Below are 23047 nucleotides of genomic sequence, written 5' to 3'. Positions count from 1 at the left end.
TACAGAAATATATTCACTAACATGACCATTTGGCCAGGAACTAAAATAAATATCCTTACTCTTCGAAAAAGCTTTTTCTTTTTTTTTTTTTTTTTTTTTTTTTTTTGTTATATACTGGTCTCAGTAGTTAGAGTCTCTGTTTTGATTCTGATTCTGTGTGTCCAAATAATCTATTTTTATCTGCAAATTTTGCATTTGAATACTCATAAAATATAATCTAAATTACTTTCCTAAGCTCTGATTGGAATAGAAATGCAAGAATTTTAAGCATGGGGAGCTCTTGTATCATGGTTTTACAATTTAAAAAAAGAAAAGAAAAAAAAAGGGGGTCTTATTAACCCAAAGTAATACTTCAAAAATCTATCCTAAAGTCTTAGAGTACAGCTTTGAAATTTTTTATCTCCAAGTGGGCTGAAAACATGTTCTTCAACATGCACATTTGCACATTTGTATATAAATATGTACCTAATACATATACATATATAAATACATAGTGTGGTGGTTGGGTTATTTTAGTTTTAAGTAGTACTTCAACAGGTTCCCCAGCATGAAAATTGAGCTCTCCTTCAGAAAATTAAAACCCACATGGACATGACCTTCCAACTACCCATTTACACTTTTAGAGAGAGAAAAGATTTCCAGTAATGCTAATGTCATACAAATTGTAAATCAAATTTATAGAATATATTTATCAGCACTGTAACATTAATTGTAGGGCAGCATAAGGAAGACACACACATGATGTGCTTTTTAAACCTTCATACCAGGTACAAAGATTGAGAATAAAAGTAAAGAAACAAAACTGTAATGCTGCATCCCTCTTTTCTTCCCAAGCCTACAGCAGAGAACAGAGCAAGGTAGGATTCTTCCTCCAAATCTGGTCACCAGACATAGTCTTGTTCCAAAAAGCTGGTTGCTGATATAGCCCAGAAGACAGAGTATGACTGAATATTCACATTTTTCAGGACAATACTACAGAGTTCTATTTTCTCTGGGAGGGCTTTCCATGACTGTTGCAAAACCAGAAGGCCAATAGCAGCAAGAAGAATCCATAATAGTTTTTAGCTCATTTTGATTACACTGGAGCCCATCTGATAGCTGATTCAAGTATGCTATTTTTGCTTAAATTCATGTAAATGCATGTATAAAGAATGTTCTCAAATTTCCCTAACTTGCACCATATAATTCTTAGTCATGGCCAAAGAATTAGATGTCTTCATGAAGTGGTTTCATTTTGTTTATAAATGTTTAAAAAATTAAGAACTACTTTGCATGAAATTTTATTTTTTTTTCACTGCTCTCATCCTTCCACAGAATTCAGCCCAGTTATTGAGATGTGTACTCATTAGACTAACTTCTGCAAAACAATAATACTTTGTTTGGAGCAGGAGTGGGACTAGAACTTTGTACAGTAGACACATCATCATGGTTTCTCTCTGAAGTGTATTCTATTCCTAATATGATGTACATAATTAAATTAATCAAGTATTCAGAAAAAACTCCCCAGCACACTAGCCTGGTTGAACCTCTCTTCCCCTGTGTAGGCAGAAAACACAGTGATAAACTTGAGGCCAGCAGTAACAAACTTGTGTGATTTTGTTCCTGAAGAAAAAAAAAGCAGACTGAACTAACGTCAAACTTTGTACCAAGAAGAAAACATAAGCAAAACATCAATACTAACGCGTGCCATGCTTCCTTTCTAGTTCTATAACACATTTATTTAAACTAATCTCTGTGGGATCTAATTAATTTGTAGAATCCGAAGTCAGTGGTGATTATCTACTTTCTTTCTACCATGTCTCAGTCTCCCAAAGGTATGCAATTTTTATATATTACAAAGTAGTGCTAAGGAATTGGGAGAACTCGGGGTACAGGTCCTAATACATAGTTTCTCAATTACACAGCAAAGACTGAAGAACAAGATAATATCTCATTTTGAAAGATAAATCCCTATTAGTTAATTAAAAGTATGCAGCCAGTTTTTCAGACATGCACATCCCAGTTTGTATTAACTGTCATTATTACGTATGATGACTATACACAAACCGTCCTTTGCATATGTAACTTGCTGATTTCCAAAGAACTGTCACAGAGCATAGATTTTCATAAGCAGTGAACATGGTGGTTTTGCTATATACATCTATTAGAATTCCTTTTCTAAATGAGAAAACTGCTGCAAGTATCTTTCAAAATGCTATAATGGAAGAATTGAATAAAGATCCTAGATTGAACACTCACATTACATTCATAATAGGCAGGATGTCACCAGTTGAAGTCCTTCAGCTTCTTTTTTACATACTGAACAGGTAACTAGGGCACTCCAGTGACCAGTAGATAAAAAAAAGCCATAACCAACATCACTCAGAAAACTCCAGGTCAACCACAGCATCCAAGACTGAGCCCAGCAGTAGCTCTGTCCCTATTGCCAAGGTTCCTTTTTCAGCATAATGTAAGCAATAACAGCACAGTTGGAAAATAGCTCACCTCTATGAGGATAACCATTTGTGGATCTTTAAGGAGCTGCCAGAGCAACTTGGCAGCAAGTCCAGTGGTAAAATATCAGAGGAGGACAAAAGCATACCAAAGGCCAGGTTTCTAAAGGTCATTTTATGCAGCAGACTTATCATCTAAATATGTTTACTGCTATTTAAGTAAATACACTGAACAATATTAAACTATGAAAATTAGAGCATCATAATAGTATTTATAACATCTCCAGATCTCTGAGTCTTCAGCTTTACCAAATATATTCAGATGCAGTAAGCATTTAAAATGACTGAATTGAGCTCTTGGCTCATGACACTTACACTTAACTGTCTGAAACTTATGCATGTAGACCAAGTTCAGTACCTAGAGAGTAATGACTGATTCCACAAAAGAAGAAAAAAAAAAAGAGCAACTCTGTCCTAGGCTTGGTAAAATTAATTGCTCTCTGGAGATACTTATCTCCCTCCATTGACTAGAGGAGGACTCTCTATTACCAGATCGTATTAGGAACCAACATTTTAGACAGCTAAACTTAACTGAGATTAATCCCCCCAAATAGTTATTTCACATTAATATGAAAAACAGTAAGCATTTTCATAGATAAAAAAAAGCTGAGGCAATCTATCCATAAGACTATGTCACATATAATAAGAGATATAATCAGAAGTACTCTATACCCCAACTTGAACATAAATAGTATAGGCTCTATCTCCAGGATTCAGCTGGTTTCCAGACAGGACCCATTTTTTATAAGATGGAGCATAACACTCCATCACTTGCAAGGTATCTAGGAAACATGATACTGATAGTATCATACATTTTTTTCTTCCAAGTATTGTTCAAAAACTCATGATACAAAGTAAATAAAATTCTGAAATATACCCATTCAATAATTATTTAATTCTTAGTAAAATAAGTATTTACTGTTTTCTGAAAAAGTATGTCTTTACCTAATGTGTGCTGTGAGATTGCAGTTTTTATTTGGTGAAATGAATAATACAGAAGATTAAGTCTGAATCAAATCAATCTTCACAGATTTAAATTTTTTTTAAGGGTAATTACTACATCCATTTCTTTTGTACTTCATCAGTTTGATAACACATGGAGGATGTGACTTGCAAGAAAATTCAGATATTGTATTAAATATTGTAATCAGCTAGAAAAAACAAAATATTGTTCCACCTTAAAAAAAAAAAAAAAAAACACCACAACAACACACAGCACACAACATTTTCATGAAGTAGGATAAAAAACTCCTGGTGCATGAAAGTCATAAAATTACACTTATTCAGATCCTGGGACTCATGTAGATTCTCAAGTGCACAGTCTACAAATAAATGTAGACCAATAAGTAATATTATCCTCTAAAATGATGAGGGAGTTTTTATTCATTAAAAATTAAAACCAGATGTAAACTGAAGTGAGAGCAAAATCAATAGCTTACACCAACAGATACCTACAAAGAAGCTACAGAATATGTAAAACAGGGATACAATAAAAAAAATTCAGCTGTTCTGAAAAGGCATTATTCACACACTCTGTGAAACTGGCAGGAAATAACACATATATGTTCCACGTGCTTAATTTACTGATTATTTTTGCATGAAAGCAAACACATTGCATTAATACCTATACAGAAAGCCATAAAGAGCCATCAACTAGCCCTATAAAACAGATCATGTCTCACCCTCCCTACCACTGAGTCAGCTGATAAACACTTGCCAAAAATAGATCCAGGCACTATCCACAGGCTATTCTCTACAGGATCATGCACAAGTCCATTTCCTAGACTGCTCTGGCACATTTCCCCATTTTTAGCTCCCAGGAGAAGTGGCTGTGGTTTTGGCCCAAATATGACCTGTGTGTTTATATTTGCAGCCTATGCATAAAATATGGACATGAACATTAGGGAAGGGAAAAACTATTTATGGTAAGAATAGCAGTGGCAATAAACAAAACAGGAAACAGATTATGGACTTATTAAATTGCTCTAGATTTACAGCCTCCACAATCCTATAGGGAGGTTTTTCCATACCTGCACAGCTCTAATGGTTGAAACCATTTTACAGACTGAAAGCTTACACCCACCTAGTCTTGTCTCCAGACTGTCTTTCACCTTAAACAGTTTTCCTCCAAAGTGTATTCTTATCATATAAACAACAATCTTTTCCGCTCTCAGCTACTCTGTTGTGAAATTAAATATATAACACATCTTTCTATTATCTCCTACAGGTTCCTCATGCTTCAGTCAACCTGAAGGCCATGCAGGGCCCTGTTTGAGTTTGTCTGTCTTAAATGTGTGTTGCCAAAATTCTACAAAAATATCTAGGGCCTTGAGAACGACATCGATGCTTCTTTCTTCTTTTCATTAGGACCGCATAGGCCACTTCCACAGTCACGTGCCACTCTGGACTTGGACACACAAGCCACTGTCATTTCCTTCAGTTTGTAGGAGAAAATTCTTATCATTTCCTAAGGGTATGACTTGCACCTTGTTCCATTAAACGTTATCTCAGGTGGACTGTCATTTTCAATCATCTCTTCTCCCTGAATGACAGTACGGCCTCCTCCCAACAGGTTGTCATTAAAGTTTTGTGAGGTTCTTTTGTTACTATTCACTTCTACTTTTGAACTTGGGTAACCGGGAATGAATTCTGTATTTTGAAACTTGTACTGCATGCTAGCAGGCTTTGGTGCTTCAGAAGTAAACGGGTTTTTTAGCACCATCCTCCTAAGACTATCTTCTGTCCCATCTAACCAAGCACAAATAGCTTAGCCTTTTTCATTGTGCTGTTGTCCATGGAAACACAGTTTATCCTTAATGTAATGTTGCAAAAGTATTCCATAGCCTGTTATTGCCCTGACTCATTTAATGTAGTTATCCCATTAATCTATATGAGGGAGTAACCCCCAGAATTTTCCTCCCACTCAGCAAGACTGCTCATGCTAGACTGTGGGTGAGGTATTGCTCCATGTGAAACAGACATATACCGAGGTAGTTATCCTGATCATGTACTTCAGTCTCAAAGGCAGGAATCTTCTAATTAATACTCTGACCTGAAATGCATATTAAAAGGTAGGAGCAGGGAGGGTAATTTGTCAGAGGAAGCTATCCATCAAAATCCATGCATCTCAGCTATCAGCCCCAACCTGTATCCATTCAGCTACAGCCAGCTATACCACAATCCGTCTCCCAAGAGGCTGTTTCTCTACACTCTGCTTCTTGTGGCGTGGACTTCCCATGTTTCCACATTGCTCTTCGGCTTGCAGCAGCTGAACCTTTCTTAGTTTCCTGAGCATCACCACCTGACTACCCCTGCCTCACCTTTCAGACTGCTGCCTACCTTGGCTTCTCCACTCCCTGATTTTCAATTCGGACTCACTGTGATGCCTTGATGTAAGCACTGAGCAATGCATTTTCCAAACTGCCACCAACTCCAAACCTTTTTAGGAACCTCTCAAGTGTTACTTGTGGGGAAATGTTTTGGTGTCAGGTGGGGGGGGGGGGGGGGGGGGGGGGGCGGGTTGTGGGTTGGAGTTTTGGGGGGGGTTGGTTTTTTAAATTCCAGCATCATATTTTATTAGTACTATGTAGATATTCAGTATCAAAAATAAATCAACACTTGGAGGTAATAACCACCAGGGTCTCTGTTCAACACACTTAGCACCAAAATGCACCAAACTCTTGCAATTCATCTAGCAATATATCCGTCATTCATATAAGACAGTATTAGGCACATTTTTTGAAATTGATCATTTTAGCTACTATGCTTTGTCCCACAAACCAAAAACTTAAGAATATTATGGAAGAGAAGCCTGGTTTTAATTTTACAATATAATTCATAAATAACTTGAAGGTGTTTGGGATCAAGACTTTAAAGAATCACGAGCTAGACTTGAGAAAGAAACACTGTGGTATTTAAAACCCAAATGAGAAAAATACAATACAATACATACCTATATCATATGCAAGAAAGTCAGCAGAAAAACACTTTGCACCATTACTCAGGGAAGTATCATTATGAGTGTTTCCACCAAAAATGAGCATAGCTCCATTGATTAAGACAGCTGAATGAAGATATCTTGCAAAACCACTCTCTTTCAAAATAGTCCTACAATACATAAGAACAAATTAATACATACTAACATGTGATAAACTGTATACATGCATCAAGAAAATGTATAGATGAAAACATTATAAAATACAAGGAAAACACTAAAGCTATTACTCAGTAAAAATAATGAAATGTCTTCAGATTATTTCTAAGATTATGAATTTTCTCATGTTACAACAAATATATTTAGCATTCATTTAAAATGTCATGCTTTTTTTTATTAAAAAAACAGTTTGTCAAATAACGTATCTGAAATAAATTGTATCATGTTTACATTCTTCAGGAGTGATTAATGATATGGTAAATTTTACTCAAAACTGAATGAAAACCCATTCATATTATTAATTCCTATTCTTACATATCCTTAGCCATGTCGGGTTTTTGTTCAAGAAATGCGATAAAGAATTCTTTTGAAGGCTAAAAGAATCTTTAAACCATCCTAAGTATTGGAAAAGTAGAAGGTTTGGGTTTGGTATTTTTTATTAATTGAACACTCAGACTTGTAAAAGAAATGGTAGAAGTCGAAAAACACTTGCACTGCTTCATAAATACATTCAGGCTGGCAAACTCAAACATACAGAATTTCAGTACCAAAAAAAAAAAAAATAGTACAGGCACATTGAGTCTTTGATCTCTCTTCATTCATTTTAGCTTGTGTCTGTGTGGTCTGCTTTGTGCCAGAGCAGTAACATGGGCCCAACAGTAGCCAAGAGCTATCAATACTACAGTTTTAAAGTGGCAGGTGTGGGGCTAGTAGAAAGAACAGAATATAAACTTGATTCAATCACAGTAAATAAATCTTACCAAGGGAGAGAGTAACCATTTGTGGGTTTTGCCAGCTTGAATTAGTTAAGCAGACCAGCTGTAAACATGTTTGTGAAGAGCTGATTAGATCGCCAATACAGAATATTATTTACATTCCCCTAACAACCTTTTACTTGTCTCAGTAATCTAACAGTTTGAGTTTAGACTCTCACTTTCACTTGTCTTACTGCACACTGCTCATACTTACAATTAAACTGTTTTGTCATTCATTTCCTGCAATGAACGTACTGACTCGACAATCTTTCCTTCTGATTGAATAATACTGTCTCTATCAGATCACACTGATAATATGTTCAATATTTTTATATCATCATAGGGTTTGGGGGAGAGGGTTTCAAGTATGTCTTATTGTTTTGACATCATGATGTAAATCAATCAAATTTTTTTATTATTTATGTAAATTAATCAATAGATTTTACGTGATAAGAGATCATATGTTTAAACAAGCTGAGAGGAAGGCATTAAACCTAAAGTTCTCATACTACCATTTAAATAAATTGCCCTCTACTCCTAGAAAGTAACATCAAAGGAAATACCAAAGACTAAATGAAAGTAAATGAGATTTTTTTTTTAATTGCTTAAAAATATGATAATTCCGTCAAGCCACCAGCATACCCACCAATGTCCTTCTGGTTTTAACCCTTTTTTCGGTTTTAAGTGACTTGCATTTTTGTTCTGTATTTCTGTTTTGAAAACAGAGCACCACGTACATGTGGTTTTGTAACCAGGAATTAGCTTGATACAGAATACTTATGGTACCTACCCAGAAAAAATGATATATTTGGTTTCAACTCATCAGCTAGCAACATACAAAATGAGGAATGACAGGGAAATAGAACAAGACATTATTTTCAACAGTTATTTTCAACTACTAATGGAGGAATACTGCTGCTATGAGTTGAAAGAATGATAATATAAGAACACATTGTCCTTATTTCATTAGGACTATAGATTTCTTTCTGTCTTTTGCTTCACCAGTTTTCTACAGCCCCTATCTCCTAATTTACATTAATTGCTATACACTAGGCTCTGTGTTGATTATACTGCCTTGCCGCTGTCTACAAATAGTTGTCTTGATCACTAAAGGCCTAAAGAACAGTACACTGTTCTGGAGAAAACTAAGGACTCTCCACAGTGTATATAACAGCAATCCCTGCAGTTTTTCTTTGGGCTACTCGCTTTTCCACTTGTCACCCAACTGCATTGCCCCAGCCCTGGTCCCCACATTGTACATGGGTTTTGCTCCCCCCTAATTTCTGCATATTGTGTGCTGAGTTTCATCTCTTGTGGTAACAGTAAATTTTCCCCAAGATCCAGCAGAAGTGGAAGTGTAATACAGACCAAGTTTGTTAATTTGGTGATAATTTTCACTATTCATTAGCATCACTGATGAGAGCAATCTTCAGAGCTCTCCAGCACATATAAACCCCATGCAAATTATGCGAGAGTCTCAGCACACTTTACACTGAACTCATTATTTATGCACATACACGTGTATCTGCAAACATTAGTCCATGTTAACTATAATTATGCGAAGCATTGCATGCAGCAGCATAGTATTTTAATGGTAATAGAAATACCCAGGAGCCAGCAGGTGCTTCCACTGTTTCAGGCCATTATCTAAGACCAGCACCACATTGTCCCTCAATTGCCCACTGAGCAGCATGCAAGTAACGCAAGGCAATGCAGGTATTACAAACACTATAATTCTCCATCATGCGTTAGAAAGAATGTTCACATGAGGAATTAAAATGTCACCTCCTCACATTCCAAGAAACAAAGCTTATGCCTAATTGATATGAAGAAATAACAACCCACAGGCCACTGAATAAAACAAGTAATCAGCTTTGTATACCAAGACTTAGTAAAGCATATGAACCTCAGCCAGATCACACAGAGAAACAGAGAGTGAGTGCAACAGAAAAGCAGAGACAGCGATGACAAGCAAATGCAAGTGTGAAAAAAGCCATGTATATGGGCATGAGAAAGCCGATGTGGTTCCACCTCTTCCTCACACCCCACCTAGCCAGTGGCACATTCAGGCTCAGTTGCCTCACTGAGTGCTTTGAATACTGATTATAAGATGTCACAGAGACAGCAAACAAAGATTTTATTACTACGTAAGTGTCATTACCCCATCCTCAGCCAGTTTTCAGTCCCATAGTACAATTGACTTCCCGTGTAATACTCATGAATAAAAAAGTTCTCCACAAGCTGCAGAGAATGCCACATTAGTATAGAGGAGATACAAGCATTCACTACTAGTTTTTGTATGAATAATGAATAAAAAAGCCTTCCAATAATTATTATTATATTGTTGAACAGGACCATCAAAGGATACAATAATGTTTTGTTCCAAGAATAGAGTATAATAAGAAAGCATTAAAAATACATTAAAAGGGACAAAAAAATCATGTAATAATGTTTCCATGTGCCATGAGTTAGTGGCATTCAAAATCAAGAGTCTCAGTGAAATCAAACCCACATGTTTCCAACATCTGAGAGCAAGTCTTGTGTGCTTAAAGTTAAGCCATTAGTGCTCAACACAAATATCAAATTGCAAGAATAAAATGTTCCAAGAAATAGTTCTTGATCTCAAATCATCTCTAAGGTAAGAAAAAACATTTAAGGTCACTTGCTATACATAACATACAAGTAGCATTCATAAGTTACAAGGGACAAGGAACTGACAAAAAATGAACACCAAGAACATTAATAACTAAGGATCTCTATACAACACCAGGAATTTTGTGAAAAATAGCCTTCCACAGTTCTTAGATTTCTCTACTTACATAAATAACAAGTACTTGAATGTGCATCAGCACTATATTCATACCATGTGGAAACAATACACGTGTACTATTTCTGCATAGTGGTTATGCCTGGATAGGAGAAACTTTTCTTAATTTGTAGAACATGTGCAAAGCTTCCTCCCTGCCATTCCTTCGATGTGTAGCTCCATTAATCCACTGGCTAAAGTCTAACCCCTCACCACAATTCTTCCATTTTGTTGCAGAGAACGTACTGTTCTGCAACATGCAAAGGATATAGAAGTGCCTACGTAACTACTAGAACCTTACTCTACCTTACTCTGTGCTTAAGTTGCCTTTTTCAGTAACAAATAAGTTCTTTTCCTACCTTATAAATCCCACTTACCATGTCCGAGTATTAACTTCATATCTGTAAAGATCATCCACCAATCCATATTTATTGCCAGGTAATGCTTTGTACCCACCATGGACATAAACAGATTTTGTCAGTTCATCATAGACACTAGTATGGCCATATCCACCTTGCACAATTGCTCCTTTTGTTTCTGGTACGAGCCAAGAATTAGACCCTGGAACAGATGTACAAAAGACATAGGTTTAAGGCTTACTATTGCTAACACACAATACTAGGAGTTCTAAGTATACAAAATAATTTTCACTATAATTCTAAATACAGCACTAACTAGGATTTGTTTTAAGAAGTAATTTTATAGCAATGTACCAAAATATCTTCAAATGGATAATGTTATTAAACTATTATCTGCTATTCTTGATTAAATCCCAAATACATCACTGTTACAGGTGCCAGGCAGTATCTCATACTCTCCCATGTGTGAGTTCAGCACACACACAAAACCAAAAAAAAAAAAAGCCCAAACCTTTTGGAAAATATGAAATTAAGAGTTACGATTAATTCTCTGTCAACCTTAATTTTGTCCCACCAGAGATGGCTGATGAGAATTCAGTGCTCCAGCTACTTCAGTTGCATTAGGAACACCTGTACTCAATCACGGGGAAACTGGAGAAGCTTGGCAGAAACTGAACTGCTGTGAGTTGTGAGAAGCATGTAACGTAAGGTAGCTCAAAGTACACATGGATACAGACAGACACTTTGCTACTAAACTGTAAAATTATTGAGCTAAAATCAGTTTCCAACTACTGTTTCTTAGTTATTTAACTGCAAATATACCTACTCAGTTGCTGAAAACTCACAGAAGGATAATTTGGTAGCAGCTCATTAAACCGGCACTTAAATCCACATTTTACATCACATCATTAATAACTGCAAAGAGACACCAAATAAAACCATTCACAATAGCTGTTATGACTGAAGAATAAAACACAATTGGAAAATATTTTACCATAGCAGTAAAAAAAGACAGAGAGGTTAAGTGACTCCTTGTTGCCTGTGGCCCTGAAATTTCCAACTTTTTTCCCCTCCATCTTCCCAGCTGATGACATAAGTCACAAAAAGAGCAAGCCAGGAGGTAATATTTCCTGTAGAAACCAGCCTATTCAAAAGAGCCTATGAGGATTACACAGCCAGTTCTATGGATGTGAAATGGAAGAAATAATTCACTTACAGCCTTTTGAAGATTATGTCAGAAGAATAGAAAGCGTGGACAAGGACTTCTGAAATGGAGCAGTCTCCTAATTCTTAACCTAAATTGGCTGCCATTATAAAGTTATTTATCCAAGGCTAGCACACAACACCATACACTTTGCTTCATCTGAAAGTTAGTTTAAATTCCATTTCAATTTTTATCTGATATTAGGTAGGTAGTTTAAGATTACCTCTTTTTCCTCTGCATTCTTCTGTTCAGTGAATAGACTCATGACTTTCAGTTATTACTGTTGTTATTCTACTTTCATTAAATGTTTTCCAGGCACTGCCTCTATAAGCTAGTTACATTTTTTTCAGTAACAAGTGCTTATAGCAAGTTATAAAGCATAGATTAAACTGGAAGACTCATGCTGATTTTTTGTGTGTATAAATAGCGTATTACACAAATACCAGCATTCATATCTGACACAGTACATTTTTATTATTTACATGTGGTGTAATGTAACTAGTATTTTATTCCAATCTCTATGTTAGATATTATCAAGCTATTAAGAACTGCAACTGTGAACACAAACATCAAATTTGTACCAGTAATACTGTATTTAACATACGTATTACCTTGCTAACAAATAGATTTACTTGATACGATTTATGTAAGAGGGTTCGTGAGGAGTCAACCTGCAGATACACCTTTCTATCACCAATACCATCCTTATTTTTTCATTTAAACAGTGATCAGTCCTAAAGATTGGCATATATGCTTTCCAGGGAAAAATGACTTTTTCTCCACATAAATTTGCACAATGGTATTGATCATATGCATAATAGAATATTTTGCATTTATATCTGACTGGTTTATGTAGCATTTGGAACACTGTCACAGTAAAATTGTATATTGCATAGCTTTACATGACTTGCACAGAAATATGAATAGCCGTTCCTTCTTGCATAATAAAAACCATGTGCTATGGATAAATACCTAAATTTGAGAAAAGAGGTCCAGCAACATCTTTCTGAAATAAAAGTCAAAAGCAGTATTACAGTTTCTCCTTCTATTTCCCATTCTAAAATTTAGTTGAGCTGCCTGAATTTTGAATACTGAAATGTATATATGCAGTTTCGATCTCTTTCACACTTCTTCAGCATCTTGAATACTGCATCATTCAGACAAAAATACACTTCTGTCTGAATTTAAAAACATTACTATGCATATGATCTGCTTTTTTTTTTTTTTAAACAACTCATTGATATGGATCTTCACCTATCTTTTTTCTTAAACAGAAATCCAATTTTTATTGAAGGTATTTACATAACTCTTCTCATACTCAAAGAGATCCCATTCTTTCTGTCATTAGATCAGATGAAGTATTCAATTGACCAAATCAGTCATGCAAAACTCTGCATCCTCAACAGCTTAAAAAGCCAAATACAGGAAGAGGTCTATAAATAAATAAACTAGAAATAAGGAAATAGGATTTTTTTTATTATTATTTCCAGATTTCAATTTGTAAGTCTAATAGGTATTGTAAAAATAAGGTCAAATGAATTTTGAAAAAAAAAACACAAGAAGAAAATCATTGCAGTAATAGGGGCTTCTACTTTTCATTTGTAATTTGACATTTTTCATCAACATCTGGGCAATCTTCCAGAGAATTCTACCACATAAAGTCCCTCTTGAAATGCTTAGGCAAGTCACTATGATAACTTCAGATAATTAAATCTGTCAGATCCTAAACAGCTGGACACAGTTACAGGCTGCAATATTCTGGTCACCTTTGTCAAACAGAATCACACGTTTCATGTCCAGCTTTACCACGACCATTTCCAGGAGACTGATCAAAGTGAAAGAAAAAAAGAAAAAAAGGCATCTACAAAAACATGTAAAAAGAAAAAGAAATTACAGCTGAGATAGAAGCTAAACTCACTAATTTAATGTACTGAAGCTGGGGGTATGACTCCATTCCAAAATTCTGACAGGCACAGCAAGTGAAATCGCAGGCCCAGCAGCAAGCATTTTAAACAAAGCTGGTTAGATATTACCAAAGAACAGCAACCACAGTGCTGACACTGAAGACCAGAGGGAAGAGAGACAAGATCTGGACAATTACAGACATTAATCTCACCTCAGTAATATGCAAAGGTTTAGGACAAAGGGGTTTTTTAAAAAAAGGATAAATAAAAAATGTTGAAATAATGGGAAACTGTTTCACTGGACAATATACGTACTGGACAATGGTACGAAACCATTTACATCACATTTACCTAAAAACCAATTATCTACAGAAGGAAGAGTAGGTGTTCTCAGTATCTGGGCTTCAGTAATGTCCTTACTATAGTGTCACAATGGGAAATTATTAAATAAACCATTATAACACAATGGGATTTGGGCACTGAACAAGAAGCAGCCATGAACAATGTTGAGAGGTGCTGGGATTACTAGGGAGACTTCTTAAGGATCAGAACGGGTGCATTTTATGCCACTGTCACAAATTTAAGATATAATAATTGCATAAATTCAGACACTATCAATTCACAGAAGCAGCAGAGAAACATGCAGATTGAACTGGACAATCTTAGCTACCAGAAAAATGGATCATAATTCAACAATAACTTAAAGATATTGTGCACTGGGATTAGCAATATGAACTTCTATAAAATGGAAGCTCATCAGCTGATAACGACTGAGAAGAATGAGTAGGAGCACTGCTTCATCAGAGAAAGTCTGAGCCATTAATGACTTTCTCATGGATGCAGTACAAATGTCATTCTACTACATACCAAGTGAGGTGTTCCCAATAAAGTAGGATTAAGGTTATTAACCAGGCACTGGTGAAATCTCACCTAGAATATCCCAAAGGCTTTTCTAATCATCCATGTTCAGGAGAGGTGAACTCCTTGTGGAAAAGGTACAGCGATTAACTATTAGAATGAGAGCAGAATAGATGAGGTTGCCTTAACTAGTCTTGCAAAAGGGAGGATTGGTATTTATAAATGTAATTCAAAGTAGAATTCAAAGAGAATTCTAGCAAGGGAGATGAGCTGCTTACATTAAATAATGTATCACCTAGAAAACAAGTGAATATAAACTGACCATTGATAAAGGTAGGCTATGATTTAGAATATGCCTAGTCACTAAATTATAACTGATTTTCCAATGACAGTGTGAAGAAAACCCAAATTGTTTAAGATTAATCCTCATATTTTTGAAAGAAAATATAAGATATGGTGTTTACATTTAAAAAGCACTGATTTTGACAGCCAAGGTCACAAAGGTGACAAATTCCGGCCTTTTGCTCACAGGAAGTTACACACTTCCAAAGATGTAACACCATTCCATCATCAAGGAATGCAAAGCAAGTGAAATAAGAGACAAAACCTTATTCTTTTTTTTTTTTTCTTCAGTTCATTTCTTTGTATGAAACTGATTAGGATGGCCAAATCAAGAAAAATGTAACTTTGAGCAATAATAATGTTATCATTCAAAATAGAATAATTAAAAGAGCATTTTGAGATAAAGTTGTTTCTAAAAAGATGTTTGGGGAAAAAAAAAGGTTAATATGCAGTAATAAATTCACTAAAAAAATCCAAGGAATGATAGATACATTGGCCTGATCTGTCCTTACCACAATAAAAGCTTTGATAAAAAGAACAGAAAGTCCAAGTAACATGTCAGTGTGCCATCTTCAGTTCATTGCAATAACAAACTTAAATTTTTTGGAGCAACCATGAAGCTTATGCTAACTTACAAAAAAGAGGGAATACATGTTACATCATGGGGCCATTTCATTTGACACTATTTCAAAGAAACATTTTTAATCAAAAGCAACCTATAACCTACTTATAAAGTCATAAAAAAATTCAGCCTAAAAACCAAAGTGATATGCTGCTAATCCAAACAAATCTCTGTCTTCTAAAAAAAAAAATAAAATAAAAGTCACAGAAGACTTATTCAGAAGTTTCATAATATATAAGGAGCTTTTATAAACCTCAGCTGAAACAAAACACCATTATTATATTCACCTTGAGACTCACATTGAGATTCTTAGAAGGTTTATGAGGTATTGCTAACCTAAAGGGAAATAAATTTCCCTGGGGAGTAACCCAGAAAAGCTTTATGGTTCAAGTTAGTAAAATCATTCACACAATTCCCATACCAGGATTTATTGGTTCCTCAATAGTCGTAAGTCTAGGTATAGCAAGGAAGGACAACAGGAAGCTGTTTCGTTCCTGCAACAACCACCATACCTTTGGAGTAGAAATGAATTCCCATGCTTTTGCATGGTAAAAAGCTGCCTGCAAACCATGTCCAATTTTTTTCCAGAATTTATTTGACTGTGATAGAAATCACTTTCTTCACTAATCAGACAGTGTCAGAGAAATTTCAGACCATGCACACATTTGATTCATATGTTTTGTTAATAAGAACTATGTACCTATGTGAAAAGCTAGGGAATCCACAAATAATTAAAACTTTTTTCAGATGTTTCTTGACCCAGACCCCATGGAAGTCAGGGTCACGTAACAAATGAAGGCTTTAGTACCAGAATTCTATGTATCAAGTTCAAAGTTCATTAACAGGACTGGATCACTAGAGGTTTCAATTCATATGAACCAAAGGGTAAATTGCCTCTTTCTGTGCCTCTTTCTTTCAGTAGGCATCTGGTAAATGCTTGAAAAATAGCTTTCATTAGGACTAAAAGCCATGGCTGATAACATTTAGAAAGAATAAAGCAGTACAATTTGAAATGTTAAGGCAATGTATGTTTTAAAAGCAAGCAGAGAGAGAGAGAAAATTGGACTCTAATTTTTCTTTCCATAACGTCAGAAGCCCTTTTTTATAACAAATTTTCTTTCCTATTCAGGTGGGCTCACAGCAATACTTCTATCACTTCCTATGTCTTTTAAGTTTGGATTCTGAGCTGCTAAAGTCCCCCCAAAACATAGCCATTCTTAGTTCAAACCGCCATCTGGAATTTTATGGTCAAAAATGATCCTACAGCTGCAAAACTGTAGATAAATGCTATAGCTGACACAGAATTCAGGAAAATTTGCCACAAAATTCATTTAACTGAGGGAAGGGGAAGGAAGGAGATGCAATGAGCTAAAATGAAACATGAGAATTGTCCACAACAGAAATGGTTCAATTACAGCATATAGACCATGTTCTACAAAGCACTGCATGCACCAATAATCCTTCATCACATGAGTAGACTCACTGAAATCACTGGGTATCCACAGTAATACCCTATATTGTTACAAGTTTACTTTATATAGGATGCAAGTGAAGCATATTTTCTCTAACAAACTAAATTTCCCACTAGTATGTGAAAAAATGAACATCTGAGAAAGGAGATATAAAAACTTGAGAATAATTCAGACCCATAATAACTGCCAGAGAAATAAGTGTTTTCTCCTACTCAAAGCTTATCACCATGGTGTGAAAGGTTTGGGGTTTTTTTCTTTCTTTGTTTTATATAAGCTTAGTTATAGTCTGTTTTATTAATCCTCCACAAACATAGCTTTAACATTAAAAAAAATTTAAATAGGAACAAGTAGTACATTTCAACCATAAGGCCAGCAATAAAATCTGCCAGACAGAAAATTTTACACTAAAGTGAATCGTGCACCCCTCTTCATAATTAAACTAACCACAATAGTAGGTGAGAATAACATTGGTACTTCTACTCCAGACTAAATAAGCAGCATGCAAAGAAGCAAATTAATCAAAGTTCCAATAGACATTACAGTGAATGAGCATGCAAAAAACTAGAACAACATATTTCTCTCTTCAAGAAAAAAAAAAATTCTCTCCTGTAGGTTAAAAAAAAATTTACAGAAATTAAGTTTTTCAAAAAACTGGCCTTTAATACTTAACAAATCTTACAATATTGTTGTGAAACATCATTCTAAGACCAGAGTTTTATAGCAGTTTTATGCATTTCTATCAAATTTTTTGGTGTGGATAAAGCACATCATGGTGCTCTTCCTCTTATTCCCATTCTCTTTTATACTTTTTCCAACACTGTTCTAAAATTTCAACACTACCATCAGAGATAATGCCAGGAAGCATAAGAACCTTCTGAGTTTTGAAGGGATTTCCCCAGCCCATAAATCTGCTTAAACAGTGTTTATATACATATGCATACAGCAAAAAAAGTTAAGTGGAACAATTTTTTAAAAATTTATTATGCCTTAACATATAAATATTACTTTGAAATTTTATATTATGCATTCTCTGATTTCTTAAATAACTGAGGGACTCAGATCAATTCTACAGAAAACAAGTAATCAAAAAAAGAGAAGATTATAATTTGAATTAGTGGATATATAAATATTCCTAAAAATGGTGTAGATTTTCATGTTTATTCTATTCAAATAATATCTTAGATGTACCATGTATAATATAAAAAAAAAAATCTTTTGGTTTATTTAATTCTAGCATTTAAAATCACCCCTAAGAAAAACTTGCAGTTCACAAGGGGAATCCTAGACAGACATGGCAGGTTATTTACAAAAAATAGTGTTCTTTTTCTCTTCTTTCCCATAGTAGGAACATGTATACACTTTAGAAAGAACACTATATACAATGATGAATTAAGTTATTACATTTCAAAAATCAGAATGAAAGTATTACAGCAACATTAAAGAACCTTCAAAATAACTAAATTCTTGTAATAAGCACTGTTCATTGCATTCTGTTTCGCCCTTTCTTTTTTTGCTCTACTTATTCTTTTTTATTCTATCTACTCCATGGTAAAAACAGTAAGCCTGTGGTAAAAAAGTAAGTTTCATCACAACAATAACCACTGCATGGAATTTTTAGTTTCAGCCTTTACCCCCTTTAGAGTACCATGGCCATGTACAGAATAACACACAGCCAAAGTCATAATACTCCAAATATGTATGAAATGCTACTGCTTAACAAGAAATCTGACCTACATAATTTGAAGGAAGAAAGATGAGGTTTTATTTGTTTTGCAAAATTCATATTTTTTGTTCTGAAAACAGAGATGTTCTTCACTTTAAAAAAAAAAAATCAGGATTTTTTTTATGAGTACAGGACAAAAATGGTTTGAAAGCAACTTACTGATGTAGTATTCCTGCACAATGCTTGTGTAACCATATATGGCAGAATATCCAAAAATTATGATCATAACCACATCTCTGCTGTCCAGCTCTACAATGTGTGCTGAATGACCTTCCACAGCATATTGTTGGCCATGTACAAGTACTGCAGGAGTTCTGGTACTCCATGTTTGACTGTGTATGTTGAAAATCCACAGCTCATCAGTAACATTGCCATTATTTGTTTCAATTTTGCCTCCATACATGTAGATGTCTTCCTGTAAAAATTGGAAGGGAGAGAAGAGAAAGCAAATAATGGATTACAGAAAGATAACATCTGAACTGCATACTTCTGTGCTACGTAATATTTCATAACTGAAAAATCTGATTTAAATCTTCCCATTTAATCTTACATTAACCAGCTCAATATCAGACACTAATCCCAGACAATGATATTTAAACTAAATCAACAACGATGATAAGGAGACTATTTCTCTTAAAAATAAACCCAGCCATGAAAATGACACCAAAATGAATCTCGACCAGATTACTTCAAGCAGAAAAACTTTAATTACATGGATCTTCTAATTCATACTGCAGCATTCAGTTAAAAAACAAAACAAACAATATAATAGCCTTTCTGTTTTGTTTTTTTTTTTTTGTTTTGTTTTCTCAAGGAACAGTTAACAGAACTAAAATCTGATTTTCCACACACTCAGTCTATGGGGATTTCATTCAGCACACGCACAAGAGAGCATTCTCTCTTAATAGCAAAGTAACTTAAGTCCTGAGAAAATTCAGTCATCAGAGCCCAAAGAAAAGGGACAATGTGTGTATAGCATCCTCTTGGGCACATTTGCTAAAATCAAATCCTATAGTGGAATACTTTGAGTTCTTTTAAAGGGATGCAAAACAGATTTTCCAGTCTTCATGAGTCACATACCTCAAACAGCAATGCCATCTGTTTTGATAAGTAATGAATTATTTACTTAAATATTGACTGAAAGCAAATCCTACTAAATCTCAGACTTCATCTAGAGTTGCAAACCAATACGAAGTCACAGAACAAATTCCATCTCGCTGGCTTCGCAGACTGGCTCAAGAGCAGTTTATCCTGGGTAGAAAAACTGCCTCTGGTTCTGAGAATTATATTTAGTCTTTGCTAGGACATACCAGAGCCACATACACTCTGCATTCCATCTGCATGGTGTTTGCACAGTTGGCAATTGTCTTCTGCATACTGCAATGTAATATTCTAGGGTTTACCCTAAATTCAATCTTACTTGGTTAAAAAAAAGGAAGCTGCAGGCTTAGCACATTTGGAAAATTCTTGCTTGGCATGGAATACTGACCCTCAGAAAAAGAGACTAGAAGATAAAGAAACTACCTAATATAAGAAGTTTGAATCAACCATGTGGAAACTTCAGCCTTATTGTACAAGGAGCTGATGGAATCTAAATAGAAATGTAAACTGCATGCTATTATCATCATACATATCAAGAAGGATGAACTCAAACTGGCAGGCATGTAAAATATGGATGTTCAGTAGAATGACAGTCTATTTAGTCCGGCAAAACAAAGGCTTGAGAGGGTTATAATACTGTCTATAAACCTACGTTGATGGTAAACAACAGAGTCCAGGACCACATGAAAAACTTCCTCATTACTCAGACAGATTAGTCAGTAAATGACTGACCAAACTGTCTGACCTGTCTTCAAGAGTGCACTTGAAATTTCTGCAAGATTTTCAACTATTTTTTCATTTGAGGCAGGTAAACATTTCTTGATTTAAAATTTAAATCACTCCTATGCAGTGATACTCTGTGTTACCAAGTAGTTTGGACTGGTGGTGTTTGAACAAAAGGTGTTCACATCCTTCAGCAAAAATTCATAGTAGGATTAGATATGTATATCTGAACCCATTCTTTTCCTATGAGATAAAACAACATTTCAAATAGCTTGGTGAAGACCCACAAAAGCTGTAAGGAGACTGTGCACTGATCCAAAGGAATGGTTTGAACAAATATTCTTCTTAAAAGGGTCCTAATATGGCTCATTCGTTACACTGCCACATAGATCTCAAAAGGCAAATCAGCATTGCTAACATAGTGGGCTATTTATTTATTTATTTTTAAATGCAGATAATAGACTACAGCAGAAAGAGAGCACTAATTAGGGAGTTGCAGGTGCTGTATAACAGTATTTGAAAAATATTTCTGACACTGAGGAAAGACACTACACAAAAAAAGGTGACCTAAAGAGCTGCACGAACTTTGAAGCGATTACTCAGACAGCTGACAGTAAGAAAGTCCTCCTCACAGTTCTGCCTAAATGATTCAAAGTTCAGATAAAAGAACACTTCTGTAAGGAGCAATCTTTATAAATGACACAGCAGATCCTGTACATAAGACTATTCACAGAGAAAAAGACAAGAAGGTCATGACAACTGCTTTATCAACTACAAAAACAGATTTAACTAAGCTTCACTCAGGGCTATTTCTGAGATTAAGAAGCTCCTAGTGCTGCTGAAAAACGCTTTGAAAGTTAGTGATGATCAGCTGAACATGGAGAAAGAAAGGCTCACAGACTAAAGTCAGGAGAAGAAATACAGAATAAAAAAAAAGTTACATGCATAGTTATTGTGCTGGTTTTGGCTGGGGTAGAGATAGTTTTCTTCATAGTAGCTAGAATGGGGCTATACTTGGGATCTGTGCTAAAAACAGTGTTGATAATACAGAAATGGTTTTGTTATTGCTGAGCAGTGCTTACAGAGCCAAGGCCTTTTCTGCTTCTCACCCCACCAGTGAGGAGGCTGGGGGGGCACAAGGAGTTGGGAGGAGACACAGCTGGGACAGCTGACCCCAACTGACCAAAGCGATATTCCATACATACGATGTCATGCTCAGCATATACAGCTGGGTGAAGAAGAAGGAAGGGGGACACACGTTCGGAGTGATGGCATTTGTCCTCCCAAGTCACCATCAGGCATGCTGGAGCCCTGCTTTCCTGGAGATGGCCCAACACCTGCCTGCCCATGGGAAGTGGGGAATGGATTCCTTGGTTTGCTTTGCTTGTGTGTGCAGCTTTTGCTTTACCTATTAAACTGTCTTTACCTCAGCCCACGAGTTTTCTCACTTTTACCCTTCTGATTCTCTCCCCCATCCCACTGGGAGGGGAGGGAGCAAGCAGCTGTGTGGGGCTTGGTTGCTGGCTGGGGTTAAACCACGACAGTTACACAGGACAAAAAACAACATCCTAGGCACATAAAGGTGGACATTTATCTGGAAAGCCTAATCAGAAAGAGATTGTAGGAAGGTTACAAGTGCACATGGTCCTAAGCAGCCTAACAGTTGTGAAAGAAAAGAATGAATCCACTCGTAAACTTATACTACTTTATAACTTACAAACTAAGTATAAATCAAGGCTTTGATGCTTTGAGGCTTTCTGACAGACACAATACACAAGATACAGAGTTTCAAGAGTGCTAGTACAGAAAAACTGCTGACTTTTAAATGAATAAAGCGTTCTAGATATTTGTTTATAATAAGATAGCATACCACAACAGGAATTAGATGAAAAACAACAACAAGAGTATAAAACAGAGTCCTTGTGAAATCAGTGAGGAGAAAGTGCCAAGAATCTGGCCCAGATGGAAGATGTTAAAAATTGTACTCCTCAGCTGGAGGAGGGACAAGACCAAGAGGAGACTATCCAAGGAACAGATAACAAAACGACAGGCAGATAAGCACCAAGAAGATACAAGGTCTCCAACACACTCATATTTTAAAGTTTTGATACCACATGTCAAAAGCAACACTTTTAATCAGAGTGACAGATAGTGAAGGTGAGCATTTACTCAATAAATTAACCTTGGTCATTTTAGATATATTACTTCACATTAATAAAATCATCTAAGAAGTTACAGAAACCTTTAAAGATCCTGTGTTTTTTCAATTAAAATTTCATATAAGTATTATCATATGCAAATCGAAGTATATAAAACTACACTGTATATTGAACTTGTAATTCAGAGTTCCTGTTCAGTAGGGAATTACAGCAAAAATGAGAAATTTCTTGCTGTAAACCAAGCAGGTAGGCAGCTAGCTCATTCATGACATTCCCACCTACAGATGACATCAGTTGGTTTCTTGGCAACAGTTCAGGTACAAGCCAACAAAACAGCCAGTGTAGCTCCTGTTAGTTTCAATGGAACCAAAACT

General features: G+C 35.5%; 1 protein-coding gene across 1 annotated transcript in view; it reads right to left on the bottom strand.

The window, feature by feature from the left end:
• ATRNL1 (attractin like 1) overlaps nt 1-23047 on the bottom strand; it is a 537457-nt gene that overhangs the window by 439138 nt on the left and 75272 nt on the right. The window contains exons 8-10 of the mRNA XM_075026472.1: nt 18850-19105; nt 10584-10767; nt 6445-6599 (exon numbers count right to left, since the gene is read on the bottom strand). Coding sequence (XP_074882573.1) covers nt 6445-6599; nt 10584-10767; nt 18850-19105 — 595 coding nt within the window. The remainder of the gene's footprint in view (nt 1-6444; nt 6600-10583; nt 10768-18849; nt 19106-23047) is intronic.

This window comes from Buteo buteo, chromosome 4, assembly GCF_964188355.1.
Source record: "Buteo buteo chromosome 4, bButBut1.hap1.1, whole genome shotgun sequence".
Classification (NCBI taxonomy): Eukaryota; Metazoa; Chordata; class Aves; order Accipitriformes; family Accipitridae; genus Buteo; species Buteo buteo.
Note: the sequence above shows the minus strand (reverse complement) of the source record. Positions and strands in the feature narration are given on the sequence as shown.